General features: G+C 42.9%; 1 protein-coding gene across 3 annotated transcripts in view; it reads right to left on the bottom strand.

The window, feature by feature from the left end:
* SLC1A2 (solute carrier family 1 member 2) overlaps nt 1-15,764 on the bottom strand; it is a 160,971-nt gene that overhangs the window by 56,396 nt on the left and 88,811 nt on the right. For all 3 annotated transcript variants that reach the window (XR_008312740.1, XM_053282049.1, XM_053282063.1), the window contains exons 2-3: nt 6,690-6,829; nt 1,617-1,769 (exon numbers count right to left, since the gene is read on the bottom strand). Coding sequence is in view for 2 of the 3 variants with exons in the window: in XM_053282049.1 (XP_053138024.1) it covers nt 1,617-1,769; nt 6,690-6,829 (293 nt within the window). In the remaining variant the exon portion in view is untranslated. The remainder of the gene's footprint in view (nt 1-1,616; nt 1,770-6,689; nt 6,830-15,764) is intronic.

Raw genomic sequence — 15,764 nt, 5'->3', positions numbered from 1 at the left:
AATAAAGGCCATCCACTGCTAAACTGCAGAGAGTGTTAGACTCTTGTAGCAAAACAAAAACAAAAACACCCCACCAGTGTTGTGTGTATCTTTATTGTGGAAAGAGCTCTCATATGCAAAAGCCTACTTCATTTGATATACAGGCAGTCCTTGAGAGTATGACATTTGAGTGAAGACTAGCAACATGTACAACACTGGGAAATTGCCAGCTTGTTTCAACTTTACAACACTTGCTACAGGAGGGTAGGCTCCACCAGACAGCTGCTGGTGTGCAGGTTAGAGGAAGGGGAAGCAGTGAGGGTGACTCATGTCATTGAAACTGGCGGTCCTGTCTAGCAGCTGCTGCATCTAAGGCTGCAGAGGGATTGGTGGACTTGCCTTTCCAAGAGGCTCCTCCTCACTCTTTACTTTTATATTTGCCCATTTGTATACCACCAAAATACATCTCTCTAGGTAGTTTATGCAAAATTTAAAATACAACATAAAAAATTAAAACAAAACAGTTACAACATTTAAAACAGTTTGAAAATTTAATTGAAAGTTTGGTTGAATAGGTACAAGAGATTTTCTGAAAGCTACCAGAGAGAAGGAAGCACAAGAGCTCCTCCTCCTCTCTTCCTCCTCCTCCAGGTTCAGCCACTGCACTGTGACAGGGAGAGAGAGAGTTTGGTCTGTTTCCAGCCCACATGCTACTTCATGCCTCCCCTCCTTCCTTCCCTGTCACCTAGGAGGAGGAGGATGAGCTACCTAGTTGCCTCCTTTCTTGGGGCTCTCTCACTCTTAGGGGAAAGAATGGAGGTAACCGTAGAGCTCACTTCCATCTCCTCCTCCTCCTCCTGGGCAACATCTAGATGAGGAAGGAAGGAGGATGGGCCGAAAGCAGCATGTGGGCTGGAAATGGACTAGACTCTCTTGTCTGGAGAGATGGCAGGTGATGTCCACAGCAGTAGTCCAGATGCATGCAGTCTCTCATTACAAAAAAGGGCCAGTGCTTTCAGTGGGAGAAAGAGACCAGGAAGGAAGTGGGTGGTGAGGGTGAACAACTTTTGATTCACCACCACCAACCTCTCTGCAGCAATCTGCACATCTGTGACCGACACCACCATCAACTCTGACAACAGCAAAGGACCTCAGCTTGCAGCAAGCTTCCTATAACAAATTCAGTACAAGATTCTGGGTCATTCTGACAACAACAACAACAAAAAAAGCGGGGGGCAGTATCCAGCCTTGGCTCAAGAACCAAACTTTATAACATTGTTTCAGAAGGGGACATTGGTTTCAAGTTAGGACGTTCTGAGCCAATTGTGTTGTATGTTAGAGGATTGCCTATATTCCATAGCTGAATTGCCATTCAATGGAGTCTCATAATGTTAGCAAAGGTGACCTTTGAAAAAGGGCCATATCTAAAAGTGTGGTTGTTTTTTGTTTTAATCTGGGCTCAGAGTACTGAGGAGCATTGTTGGACTGTTGAGGGAAACTCAGAATACAGCAAGGATAATGTTGTTATATTAAATATGACCAAGCCATTATTAGATTCGAAAGAGCTGTCAGCATAGCTTTGTAATTCTTCCCTTCTTTGGAGGATTAACATTCTGATTGTTTATAATAGAACTCACCAGTGATTAAACTTGAGATAATTAAAGGGAGAATCAACATTTTTAACATCCGCATCAGGATGTCTCCTGGGAAGGCTATCAACATGACGATATTAGGATCAATAGGAGTTGCCATACGAAGGAGAGCCCCACATAATGCACCCAGGATGACACCTGAACAAATAGAAACAGAAACTTAAAAATCATGATAAACTGTATTCAGACTGATTTTGCAATTCAGTATTCTTGTTAGTCTTTATCTCATAGTCTATAAAATGTTGCCTTTAGTCTACATGTTGTTTATTTAAGCTTCATTTATCTAAGAAATAAAAACACAGTTTTGGAACAGAAGTAATTTTTTAAAACCACTTAAAATAAGTTCTCACTTAAAATTAAAAAACAAACATAAAAACACAAATATGGAAGGTATAGCTTTCTACCACCACAAACACGTTTTCCTTGACTACTATTTTAGTCTACTTCAATTTCTGAATGTTTGCCCTAATGGCCCAAAGGGCATTTTTAGATACCTCAATTTTTCGTAACAATTCAAAATAGCTGATCAGTAATGGTTATCAGTGACTCTGGGTGACTCTGGGCCAGTCACTTCTCTCTCAGCCTAACCTACTTCACAGGATTGTTGTGAGGAGAAACTCAAGTATGTAGTTGGGCTCCTTGGAGGAAGAGCGGGATATAAATGTAAAAATAGATAATAGATAAATAGATAAAAAGCAGCCACACAGTAGGGGTGTGCATGAATGGTTTGACTTTGAACCAGTCCGCAGTGAACTGTGCTGGTTCGACGGTTCTATCGTGAACTGGACCGGCCTTCAGGAAAGGTGGTCTGGTCCAAGATCGAACCAAATCTGGCCCACTTCTTGACAGACCAACTTGGCAGTTTGAGCGGCTATGCTTGCAAAGGGGAATCTGGTGCGGTCCGAATCCGGACTGAGCCACAAAAATTGGTGCATGCACTCTTCTACCACACATGGCCAGTTCGCCTCAGGCCATGGTGCAAGAGGGGACACTTTCCTTTTGTGCCATTTTCTTTCTGAAAACTGTCCTTCCCAAATTGGCTATTTGCAGTAAATAGCCAAACAGGAAGGGCAACTGGAAAGGCAATATGCAGGGACAAAGAGCCAACCAGCTTCACCCTAGTTCCCACATATTACGGTCCTGAGCTGAATCGCCACCTCTTATCGCTGCTGTGGCATCTCCAAGGCAGGAGTCTCTCTCAGACCTATCTGGAGATGCCAGGGAGGGAACCTGGAACCTTCTGCTTGCAAGCATGCAGATACTCCTCCCAGAGCAGTCCCATCGCCTAAGGGAACTATCTTACAGTGCTCACATGTCTCCCATTCAAATGCAAACCAGGGTTAGCCAAGGGGACAATTCATGCTTGCTACCACTAGACGAGCTCTCTCCCCAACACTGAGCCTTCCCTGTTGCACCTATTTAGTCTAAGTACCATTATAGGCACCAAGACTGCATAAAGCAGTCCTGATTCAGTTCAAGACTTACCTCAGTCTTTGGGGCAGACTGCAGTTGGATTCTGGACTTTGGGACAGCAAAGCACTTCAGTTCAGGCTGAAGGGCTTCAGCCACCTCACCAGTTCTTCTCCAACATCCCGCCCCCCTTACAGTGAAAAGACAGGCACGACTGCAGTGCTATAGCATCTATTTTTAAAAGATTGCTAGAAGATATCTTTATTTCCTGTAGTCCTTGCAGTTGCAACGTCTTCTGGGAATAATGGTATTTTCAGGGGCTGCAGTCTCAGAAAACACTACGATTCCCAAAATATCTTGCTCCTTTCCCAGGATTGGAAGAAGTAAGGGTGTGCACAAACCATTCAACGTTAAACTGGTCCACAACTGAACTGAACCAAGCCCAGTTTGAGCAGACCAGTTAGACATCAAAGGGCAATGGGGGAGTGGTGAGAAAGGCAGTCTAAGGCACTTACCAGCTGCCAGCCTCACTGCTCACCCCCATCCCCGCCCAGTGAATCCTAAGCACCAGGTCCCTCTTTAAGCAGGATGCCTATGCAGTGGTGGCGCAGTTCCAGCCTCCGCGGATGCACTTTAGACTACCCTTCTCGCCATCTCCCACCACCCTTCAGTGGATTCCACCACCCTTTTACTTGTAGAGGGGAATCCTTGGTGGATTTCCTTTTACAAGTATTGCTGCTCAAACCGTCAGACCAGTTCGAACCAGTGCGGTGGCACGTGGCTCAGTTCAAATTGAACAGCAATTTTGGGTTCATGGACACCCCTAGCAGGGAGAGGAATTAAAATCCAATTCCAGCAGTCCTTTTCAAAAAGATGCCATGTTGCTACATTTGTCTTCTTACTCTAAGTAAAGCAGCCAGGGGAAGGGCTGGTGAAGCAGGCCAGTGCAGCCCAAAGCAAAACAGGCCCCATTAATCCAAATTGAACTCAAACAGGTCAGCAGTTTGATTTTGATCAAAACGAGGCCTTATCCAGCCCAAATGGCCCACTTTGCTTTGGTTCCAAATCCCAGCCCAAAGTTCTGAACACTAGTATTAGACATACATGAAAAGAAAGATGTCAACAATGGAATATTACATCTTTGTTTCATCCCCTCCTTCAAAGGCTTAAAATGCCGCATCTCCTGCAATGAGACACTACAGTGCAAGTGCATTGAAATTATCATTGGAATCATGCATGGATAGGAATATAGTAAGTAAAGGCTATCCACATAGCCTTTTGTACTAATGCAACTATATATTCAAGCTCTAGTGAATAAAGGCAGGCTCTGTGAAGGCTGTTAGGTTCACAGTACTATATAGAGTTGTTGGTTGGGTCTATTTTTTATTTTTATTAAAGCAATCTAGTAAGCCTGGGCATGTTGCCAGTGAACCATACTAAAATGTCAAACTGCTCCATATTTGGAAGCTGCAGTACCCAGAAGGCAATTGAGAGACCTAGATCACTGTATCACTGGCCTAGTCCCTGGTGCACAGCAACAGAAAGAGCTAAACTGGTACAGCAGCTTGTAAGAGAAGTCTAGGATTCATTTCTTCCTCTCCCTCTCTCTGTCTTTTCATAAGAGACACAGACAAGAGGGGGGGTGGGGCGGGGAATTCTAGCACTGGTGAAATGAGCCAGCTTAAGTTTCCCTGAATTTGATTCCAAGTAGATACGGATTCTATTGCTGCACTACAAGATTTCTCTGACCCAAGCATTTGGTGCTCTGCCTCAGACACGAGGATTTGAGCCAATGCTGCAGTAAGTGGTTTAATAATCAGGCACTCCGCTTACATGTATGACTAATGTCTCCCTTCCTTTTTTTCTAACCTATTGTATGTACAAACCTTTAAGAAGTGCAGAGTTAAACCATTAAACATATATTTTGTAACTGAGCTATAAACAGTGAAATAGTTTCTTATCATTTTCCCTGTTATTATGGCAGGACCAGCAGCAGCCATCACAGGGGTGGCACTTCACTGCAGCAGAGAACAGGCTGATCACTGTCTCTGCCTTGGAAGTGCTGGGGTGGTGTAGGAAGTCAGGTGCTTGAGCTCTACTGCCCGAGTCCCTGGCTTGAGACTCCCAGCACCCAACGTACAGTAAACATGGCAAGCAAATGGCCTTGATACTAATTCTGAATGACATGCATCTAAACTGGTTGAGTGTCTGAATTGTTAGTTAGTTAGTTAGTTAGTTAGTTAAAATATTTATACCCTGCCCCTCCAAGTGCACTTCTGCTCGGGGTGGCTCACAACAATAAGATAGACACAAGATACAATAAAAGTAATAGAATTAACTAAATTAAAAGAAAAAAGTTGTCAGATTAAAAACCACAATCATTATTAGCTACAAATTAAAGGTTATTTTAAAAGCTAAAAACTGAAAGTCATAAAAAGCTAAAGAACCTACCAGATATAACAAAAAGGTGGAGCATTAAAAGCCTCCTTTAAAAGGTGCATTTTAAGATGTTTTTTTAAAAACACTGAGGGAGGGAGCATGGCGAAGCTCTTCAGGGAATGCATTCCAAAGCCGAGGGGCCACAACTGAAAAGGTCCTGTCTCCAGTCCCCGCCAACTGGATCTCTGTTAGTGGCGAGGTCATGAGCAGGGCTTGAGATGATGAGTGGAGCTTACTCGTTTTAATTATGTCTGAACCAGAACTGAACCCGTGAGTTTGGGATTTTTTTAAGGATGAACCAGAACCAGAACCCAAACTAATAATTGTTCTACTCTCACCAGCCATGGGGAGACGTTTGTCATGAGCTCACTCAACGGAAGACGCTGGCCAGAGATATATGATACAATAGCCAGTAGCTCAGGTTTCAGTTTTATTGCTAAATAGTCAGGTTTAACAGTCTCACCAGGGATACAGAAGTGAGGAGTGAGAAGCCCAAATTCCAAGGTCACAATCTCTCTGACAGAGGCTCAAGCCGATTTGACGTGTTGTTTCCAGCAGTTGTTCAAGGCACAGGCTTCCTGATAGTCAGTGGCCATGTGCCCTTAATCAACACTCCACCCCCGCCAGCTGCCATAGATTCAATCTGGCTCCTGCTGCCTCCTCGCGAGCCAATGACTCCTCCGTAATTCTCTCACCTGTTGCTGACGTTTTCCCCATCTGCGTCCTTGAGGAGATAGTGGCCGTTAAAACTCTGGCTCCAATCCTGACCCTTCTCTCCAAAGGGCACCCAGCCCTGCTGGTCCCTCCAGCGCCAAACACTCGCCCTGGCCTGTCTCAATTATCTCCCCATTCACATCACTGGTCTGCGCCTCCTCAGGTGCCTCCCCACCTTCTGGTAAGTTGCCTGCCCCCAACTCCTCTCCAGTGTCCTCGAGTGGGGACATGACAACGTTCCTGTGCTAAACAGGAAGTCTCTCTACAGCACTGTTCTCTCTGCTTCTTCTCATCTGCAGTGGCATGAGAGGTTCTAATTCTGTAGCAGGGCAGAGCAAGGACAGATCTGACCACTGATGCCACAAAAGCTTTAAGGACAGGTCAGGAATGGGCAACATTACAGGAGCTTCTTAGCGGCTTCTATCAGATCGACAACAATGCATTTCCATTGTTAAACATGTATTGCAGCTCTAATGTTGTTGCAACTTAACTTACCAAATACAGTAAGTGAAAGCAGCAGATTTTTTCTGAGTGAAAGGCAGAATCGCACACATAGGTGCTTCGGTCGAGGCTCCACTGGACTCAAGTGGCTTTCATGCATCCGTACTTCTACCTGCTTTGGCATATTGTTGGCACTAAAAAAAGAAAAGAGAAAAGAATTAATGTATTGTAAGTTTGGTGCGTGAAAGACATTATACCACTATCTATATCCATATAGGGGGAAGCAACTGATTTGCTACCATGTTGTATGTTCAGGAATTTGACTGGCAAATTCTACAAATAAATAGGTTTCCCTTCTTTAAGGAGAAAAAAGGGAAATGAAAACAATGTTTTTAATTGAATGCCTAACACAAATAGATTCTGTATAGAACAAGAGCCCACTTGCAAGATTAAAATCTAAATGATCAAAAATACATATAAGCAAAAACAAAATTTAGAAATTGACAGGAATTGTTGGATGAAACTAATAATATGATCCTATAAATGCTAACTGAATCAAGATCCGAGACATTTCTTAAAAGCTGAAACAGATCTCCATAGGCAAAGGCTGAGGGAAGTGGGGAATTGACTGCAGCTCCTGCCTACTGGGTTTGGATCTTGCATCCTTTCCATGGCAGGTACCATTTTAGACAAGGCTCTGCGTTGAAGCTGGCTGCTGAGACCAGAGGGAAAGTGGGGAATTGTCTGCAGCTGCTGCTGCCTACTTGAGTTTGGGCCTTGCTACTTTCATAGGGAAAGCATTCTAGATGCAATTAACTACCAGTTTTTAAAGAAATTGTCAAGACAGAGAAAAGAATACGGAAAGCCAGAAAGAACCAGAACAATGCAGAGACCAAGGAGACTAAAGTGTGAGCCCCACCCCCCCGCAAGCACTACCTCTTCTTGCCTGCACATATATCTGGTTTTTTCCCACAGTTTTCAACTGTGTATGTGGAGGTAGATAGATATTTAATTGTATTTTTGGACTGAATATGATAAAGTGAAGAGAAGAGATAAGTAACATGATCAAATGTGCAGATACTGAAAATAAGATGAGCAGAAAAACCTAAGGTGAGAATAAAGTAAACCAAAAGCAGGAAAGAATTGTCCAATTGGGACAAAAACAAGAAGCAAACTAAAAATGGGAATGTCAACGGAAAGAAAAGAATGAACCTTGAAGAATAATCAATGCTGAAAACTGAAAAATCCAGTCTCTCTCTCTCTCTGCATGCTTGTTTGTTTGTTTGTTTGTTTGTTTGAAGAACAAGACTCTGCAGGTCATTGTTTCTTTTCCAGAATTCCCCCTCCTTTCTGTCGGTACTTTCAGTTTAAGCACTGCTTTGAAGCCAAGCACTTCCTGCATGAGCAATGTGGAGCCAGACTGGCTTGATTCAAAGTGGCTCTTTAACCACTTCTCTGATAAACCCTTTTTGCTGTGAACACCATCTGCCTCATCACAGCTGCTATCCCAAAACATTAACTTTTTAATGAGGCCAAAATATGCACTTTAATTAGACTGAAAACTTTTTAATGAGCCCCAAAATGGAGACAGTGAGACTTGCATTCCCAAACATGCCATTTCATGTGCTAACCTTAGGATTAATTTCATGGGCTATTTGCAGCTCAGGCTTATGTTATTGGTAATTGCACCTTTATGCCACTGCCATCCTTTGGTTCCTTTAATGTTGCTAAGTCACAGCTATTTTGCACAGATTCCAACATAACTGCAGTTAAACAGGCAATTACTTGTCTAACGCCTAATATCCAGAGTTGCACACATATGGGAAAGAGAGTAAGGACTATCTTGCATGTACATCTGGCCAAAGTTGGTGGATCCATGATACATGACTGGGCCAGATGTGCTGATGCCACCTGCACAGGCTGCAGGGAACAATGCCACAGCTGCCACGGCCTTTGCTAGAGCAAACGCCGCACCCAGAACAGTGGCAGGGTGCTTGCTTGCTTCTTAAGCTGCTTGCTTGCTTCTTAAGGGAACCACTCCCTGGTCCACCCATGCCTGCATGAGCTGTTTGTGCACATCCTTAGTAGGCAACAGCTACATACAATTCTCCACTTCCCTCTGGTCTTGCCAGCTTCAAGGCAGACACTTGACTGAAAGGCTCTATCCTGTATGCATATGATACTATTGTATTACCTGGGTGCATGCAAAAGCCTATCTGCACCAAGGCCCAATTTGTATGATCCTTTTTCTTCACTAAACAGGGTCAAAGATCGTATGAAGCAAGTTTACATGGGCTGAGGAACATCCATGGCACACCGAACTACACAACATCTGATCTGTGCAGTGAGGAATCGACTGCATTTATGTCCCTCCAACCACAGAATTATGATCCTCAAGTGAGTGTGTAGACTGGCCCAATGTGTAATTTACATGAACTATAGTGACAGGAAGAACCTGGCCTTATTCATTCACCCTCAAGAGACATCATGCTAATGATGCTTTAAAATAGTAGTAAACTCTTTGCCATCTATTTATATCATCCCTTCCATTATGTTCTGGAGTAATTTTTTTTCTTGCTTCTGTCAATAGGTGTTGAAGTTACCTTCACTATCTGCAGTTTAACAACTGATCAGTCTAAAATGGGTCATCAATTGGCAACTGGTCTAGTCCCTAAAACTGTGATAGGTACACAATAAATTGTGGCTGGGGATGATGGGAGTTGTAGTTCAGAAAACACCTGGAGAACCAGGGTCACCTACTCCTGCTCTTAAAAGTTATTACTGTTTCAAGCCAATACTTCTGCAGGCACACAATGAAGAACAAAACGCAACAGTTGAAGTATCTTGAACTTCATCTTCCAGCCAGTGGCAGTGAAGGTCTAAGAGCCTCTGTTTCCATTACTGTCCTCACATCACCATCCATTCTATGCATGAATATGGACTGCCAGACTCTGAGCTCAGGAAACAAGGATAACACAAGGCACTTCTCCTTTCACTGAAGCAAGCGTGAAGATGAAGACAAGGCACTTCTTCAGGAAACAACTATGTGAGGGCACAAGTGCCTCACGTAATTGCTCCCCGAATGATAGCGCCATGGATGGAGCCTGTCTGATTCTCAGGAACCTTGGCTTAGGAGGCTCCAGCCATTGGCTGAGAATGTTCATTATCATGGAATTAGCAAGTAAAGATATGGTGTAGTCTTAACATTTTCCAAATGCAAACATGATAATAGTCTTAACAGCTGTTCTCGCCCAAAAATGTGCCTTGTAACATGATTACAATTTACAGTGTACCTACTGGCATCTTCATATTGTATTTGCTGCTGTACAATTAACACATTTCCCCCTGTACATTCCTCTTCCTTCAACAAGCCTGTATTTTGAAAGAACATTCTTTTATAGGGAACAGCAACGTCAAAATTCATTTGTGCAAAATCCTATATTGTTTCCAGCTGCACTTCTGCAACCTAGTTTTATGAGCAGTTCGATTTCAACCTACTACAAATCTATACTAAGAGCATGCCCTGCAGGATACCTGATACTGAAAGACTGTGGCTCCTTTTCTGGGCTTTTCAGCTACAGTACAATGGCCCCCAAAGCAAACTTCTTTGAAACAACAAGCAGACAAAGCATACTTTTGAAACAATAAGGTAGGATAGAAGCACTAAATGTTCAATTAAAGCAATATTAGTCTGCATCTTCCTCAGGAGCAACAGATTATGACATTCTTTTCTTTCAAAGAAGACTCTTTCTCTAGAAAGTTGTTCCTCCAAATAACTGATTAACAAGCATACAAAATTACCTTTGTAAGCACACAAAGTTATCTATAATATACAAAGTTACCAGTTGCCTGTATCCCCTAAATTCTGAGGAAGTGAAGTATCCGGTTCAGGGACAAAATTAGTGGTGTAAATGGAACTGCGCTTCCATGGTCTGGTGCTGGGGGGTGGTGGCTCTTTAAGGGTGGGGGGTGCACTTACCACTCCCGCCGCCTTCCCCCCACCAGCATTCCTTTAAAAAAAAACTTCTTGGGGTGGCAGCATACCTCCCTGCTGCCCCTGCCCCCATTTTTGGCTGGAAGTGGCTGGACATACTGTGCATGGGCACATGGTACTTCTGGCCAAAAACTTGCGCAAAGGTGGCAGGGAGGTACACTGCTGCCCCTTTTTTAAAAAAGGAGCGCTGGGGGGGGAAGTGGTGGGAGGGATAAGTGCACCCCTGCCCTTAAACAAGCATCCCCCTGGTGCCGAACCTTTGAACTGTGCCACATTCGAACCGGTTTGGAGGTCTCTACAATGGCCTCCGGACCGGTTCGTGCACATCCCTAGACAAAATCAGTATATTTATGAAAATATTGGAAATGATTGTTATATTTGGTGGATTCCAGGTAAACGGCATTACATGAGCAAGCTCTGAGCTTACATATTCATCCTCCCCTAAAACACTTAGATACAATTAGTTACTTCCTGTTTCACCCAAACATTAGTGTGCTGTAATGTCTGAATCAGTAAACTATGGTTTGTGCTTGTCCTTCAAACCAAGATTGCAAACCATGGGTTAATTGTGGTTTGCAATTATGGTTCTGAGGGCAAGTGCAAATAATTGTTTGTTGGTTCCGATGATGCAAAAGCAAACCAGGTTTTGGGCCTGGTCTAGCATGGCTCTTCTTATGTATATTAATCTATTGATTAATTATGTGCTGTGTGAAAAACTGCAACATTTCCTAGTTTGTCCTAAATCAGTTTGATCCCAGGAAGGTTTTTATTATCATCATACTTGCTTACAAATAACTTGTCAACTATAAATAGCTTCCAATAAAACACTGAGCTTCAGCTGGAAACTGACATACTGGAAACAAAGTAGTGGACTTTTAACATGTGTATTGAAGAATCCAAAGCATTTAAACGGAAGAATATGGGATTGACCTGTTCAAACTACTTGTGTAACATGGGAATGGTAAAGAATTTATCTCTGCTTTCATCATGAGTATTATTGGTACAAAATAATGTACGGTATTATATTCACAGATATCAGCAAATCTTAGGAGAGAATATGTCTCATTGGGTAAGTGATTGAACACATTCCATACGTTTAATAAAAACTGAAAATGACAAGTTTCAAGCAGGTTCCTCCATAAGTACCTGAACCAGAGCAATCCACATAATCGAGATTAAAACATGGCACCAAAAAGGAGCAAGGGCTGGTAGCAAGGTGGAGATCAGAGACTTGGGGTAGAAAATATCCATTGCTAAATTTTCTCCTTGGCTACTTGAAAAATCTATCAGATACAATGAGAAGCAATTAATATGGTGGAGGCTTTTTTTTTTTTTAGCTGCATCAGTGATCAAATTACATGGCAGCTCAGATCACAATCTATTTATGGCATCAGGAAAATGTGTTCTTTTTTTTTTTTTTTTAAAGAAACAATAATGCAAATTTTATGCAAATGATGGGGGGAATTGCATAGGGTATATTCAAGAGATCTCAGAAAACTCACATCTCTGTGTTCCAGCCATTGATTCATTGGGTAAAATGTTAATGGGTCAAGTATAGAATCTTTGCCTCATCTTACCAGAGATAACGGACACATATGCAAGAATAGATAAACCCAGATGCAAAACCTGCACTTCCACAATCCCCAAATGTTGCTGAAGTTTGGACTCACATGTGAACTTCACAGTTGAAATCAATGCCTACAATAAAGGCAGCAAAACATGGGAGAGGAGATTCTTTCCAGGACTGCCAGTGCTTGGGCTTTCCAAATACTATCCTGGGATCAATGTGAATTATGGTGGAGTTACTGCTCAAACATTCTGTACATTTGCATTTTATTATGTGAGATTTAAATATATTTCCACTGTTCTGTAGCTTTTTTGTCTACTCTTATAGATGCTGCCAAGTTAGCTGCTTAACGGGAACCCATCCAAACATTCAGTCACATTTACTCAACTGAAGTAAATGTAATTACTGTGATGATTTATTTGGCTCACAATTTACTCTCTGAGGTCATTCATACAATCAAAAACTGTGTTCTACCCAGGCATGGGAGCTGTGTGTGCTCCCATTTTTTTGGTTGTGTGGAAGCAAGGTAGGAGGAAAACCTGGGTAGCTTTCCCTCCTACCTTGCTTCCACACAATCACTTCTACCCAGGTTTTCCTCTTACCTTGCTTCCATACAACTGGAAATTGGGAGCACACATAGCTCCCAAAACTGGCTAGAACAGTTTTTGATTGTGTTAATGTCCTCTCTGTGTTTCGGATAATAAATGTAGATGGTAAAAAAAATTACCAAATGGCTGGTCTTTATAAGGTTGCAAACAGTGAGCATTATGTAGGGCATTACATTCTTCATTGTAAGGCGCTGGAGGGTCAGTGGTGCCTCTAATCAACTCTAAGTGTAGCTCCCTGACAAATTGCATTGAAATTTGTTTATTGCATTGTTTATTGGGTCTGTGGAAGCCTTGGCCAAAGCTGAATACTCTGCACAGTCTCCGTGGCACCGTGCAGAGATGACCATTCCCAGCATGCAATGCTGCACATTCCCAGCACTGGGAGCTCCTTTAAGGGAAACTGAGCTCTCCTGAACTTCCATCTTGGAAGTTGGGCACAGAGTACTTTTCAATGCTTTCTTACCAGAGCTCTTAAAAGAGGGCTTTGTCTCTCTTAAAGGGCCCTGCCAGCACTGAGAAAAATGTAACACTGTGCAGAGATCAGAACAGTGGGAAATGGCTCCGGCACTGAAGGTTTTTTCTGTCAAAGTGGCCCCCACTTGAAAAACAGTGAAGCTCCCTGATGTAGATAACGCCCGTCAACCTGGCAAACGGGATGCACTTCCATGAGGCAGGGTGAGGTGATCACCTCAGGCGTGGGTGCAAAGAGAGGCATAGGGACTGGAAAATGCTACCCCACAGCTTCCCTGCCACCTGCTGCCACTACTCTTCTTCACCTCACTGAAGGATGCGGCTCATTCTCCCCTCTTCACCGTGCTGGAGCATGCCACTCCTTTCCCCCTTTCCCCTACCCAATGCATGCTAGAAACACCCCTGCTGCCACTGTCTGGCTCACATGCCTTGGCAGCATGGCTTGAGGATGGCTGAAACAGTTAACCCATGTACCCTTATTTCATTGTCAATTTCAGTGTCAATTACCCCTGCTAACCTGAGGGAAAAGGCTAACCTGAGGAAAAAGTAAAAAGTGGTGATTCTCTTATATTTATCAGCGGGGAGCAACTGTCCCTATTCAACCACAGCATCTCTCCAGTGGTTGTTACTACCTTATGTTTCTTTTTATATTGTGAGCCATTTTAGGACAGGGAACCATCTTGTTTTTCTATGTAAACTACTTTCAGAACTTTTGTTAAAGAGTGGTATTAAAGTATTTGTAGTAATTGTAGTAATGTTCTTATGTTCTTTCACACCCTTTAACTAATACCAGCTGGCCTGGGCGCAGAGCATCTGTGCCTCTAGTTGTTGTTGTTGTAACAACAACAACAACAAGTTAAAAGAAAAATTGGAAGTGAATACATCAAGAGAGTTAGAAAAATCCTCAAGTCCAAACTCAATGGCGGGAACACCATACAAGCCATAAACACCTGGGGTATACCTGTTATCAGATACAGTGCAGGAATAATAGACAGGACCAAGGCAGAGCTAGAAAGGCTAGATCGTAAGACCAGGAAACACAAAGAAATATTTATTTATTTATTTACACAGTCAGACAGGTGTTATTGACTGGTTTGTTTTATCCAGACATCGAGTCCTTCCCAAGGACCTGGGATGGCTGAATTTTATTGTCAATGTTGTTACTGTTGTTATAGATATCGTCGCAGAATATAGGCTGTTCCCAGTAAAGAGAGTAAAGAGAGAGCCAGCATGGTGTAGTGATTAGAGTGCTGGACTAGGAACGGGGAGACCTGAGTTCAAATCCCTATTCAGCCATGAGACTTGCTGGGTGACTCTGGGCCAGTCACTTCTCTCTCAGCCTAACCTACTTCACAGGGTTGTTGTGAGGAGAAACCCAAGTATGTAGTACACCACTCTGGGCTCCTTGGAGGAAGAGCGGGATATAAATGTAAAATAATAATAATAATACAGTTGCTTTTTGTAATTGGCTGATGGTAATTTCTGTGGCCCCTATGGTGTTGAGGTGCTCTTCAAGGTCTTTTGGAACTGCACCTAGGGCGCCAATTACCACTGGGATTATTTTGGTCTTTTTCTGCCACAGCCTTTCAATTTCAATTTGTAGATCTTATTATTTCTTGTTTACACAGTCAGATAGGTGTTATTGACTGGTTTGTTTTATCCAGACATCGAGTCCTTCCCAAGGACCTGCCAGAGGCTCTGGGCGGTGTACATTATGACCATAATAGGTCAATGATCTTTGATACCTAAGATCTAGAGAGCAGGGCTGCCAAACTGCAGCCCTTCTGCTGATGTTGGCCTACTACTCCCATCATCCCTGGCTCCTGGGCACTGTGACTGGGGACGATGGAAGATGTAGGCCAAAAACAGCTGGAGAGACATTGTTTGACAGTCTAGAGATCAGTGGTTATATATGGCCATCTTTGACCATGACAAATGGAACTCTGCATTCCAGCACACTGTGGACCGATGAATGCTCTCCCTCTGTTATTGCAGAAAACTAGAGGGCTTTGCTTATCTATCTATCTATCTATCTATCTATCTATCTATCTATCTATCTATCTATCTATCTTTTTAAACCTACTTTAATACCGCCCAAAACATACGTCTCTGGGAAGTTTACAAAAAAATAAAAACAGAAAGTAAAACATTAGTTAAAACAGAAAAAACATTACAACAATTTAAAAATTTTAAAATGATATTTTAAAACAGCATTAAAACCATTAAAACAATATTAATTAAAAGCCTGGGTGAACAGATGCGTCTTTAAAGACCTTTTAAAAGCTGTCAGAGATGGGGAGGCTCTTATTTCACTAGGGAGCGTATTCCAAAACCTCGGAGCAGCAGTAGAGAAGGCCCATCCCTGAGTGGCCACCAGACAAGCTGGTGGCAAATGCAGACGGACCTCTCCAGATGATCTCAGTGGGCGGTGGGGTTCATGACCAAGAAGACATTCTCTTAACTACCCAGGGCCCAAGCTGTTTAGGGCT

Source organism: Hemicordylus capensis, chromosome 1 (assembly GCF_027244095.1).
Source record: "Hemicordylus capensis ecotype Gifberg chromosome 1, rHemCap1.1.pri, whole genome shotgun sequence".
Taxonomy (NCBI): domain Eukaryota; kingdom Metazoa; phylum Chordata; class Lepidosauria; order Squamata; family Cordylidae; genus Hemicordylus; species Hemicordylus capensis.
The sequence above is the reverse complement of the archived record's forward strand: the minus strand, read 5'-3'. Positions and strand labels throughout refer to the sequence as shown.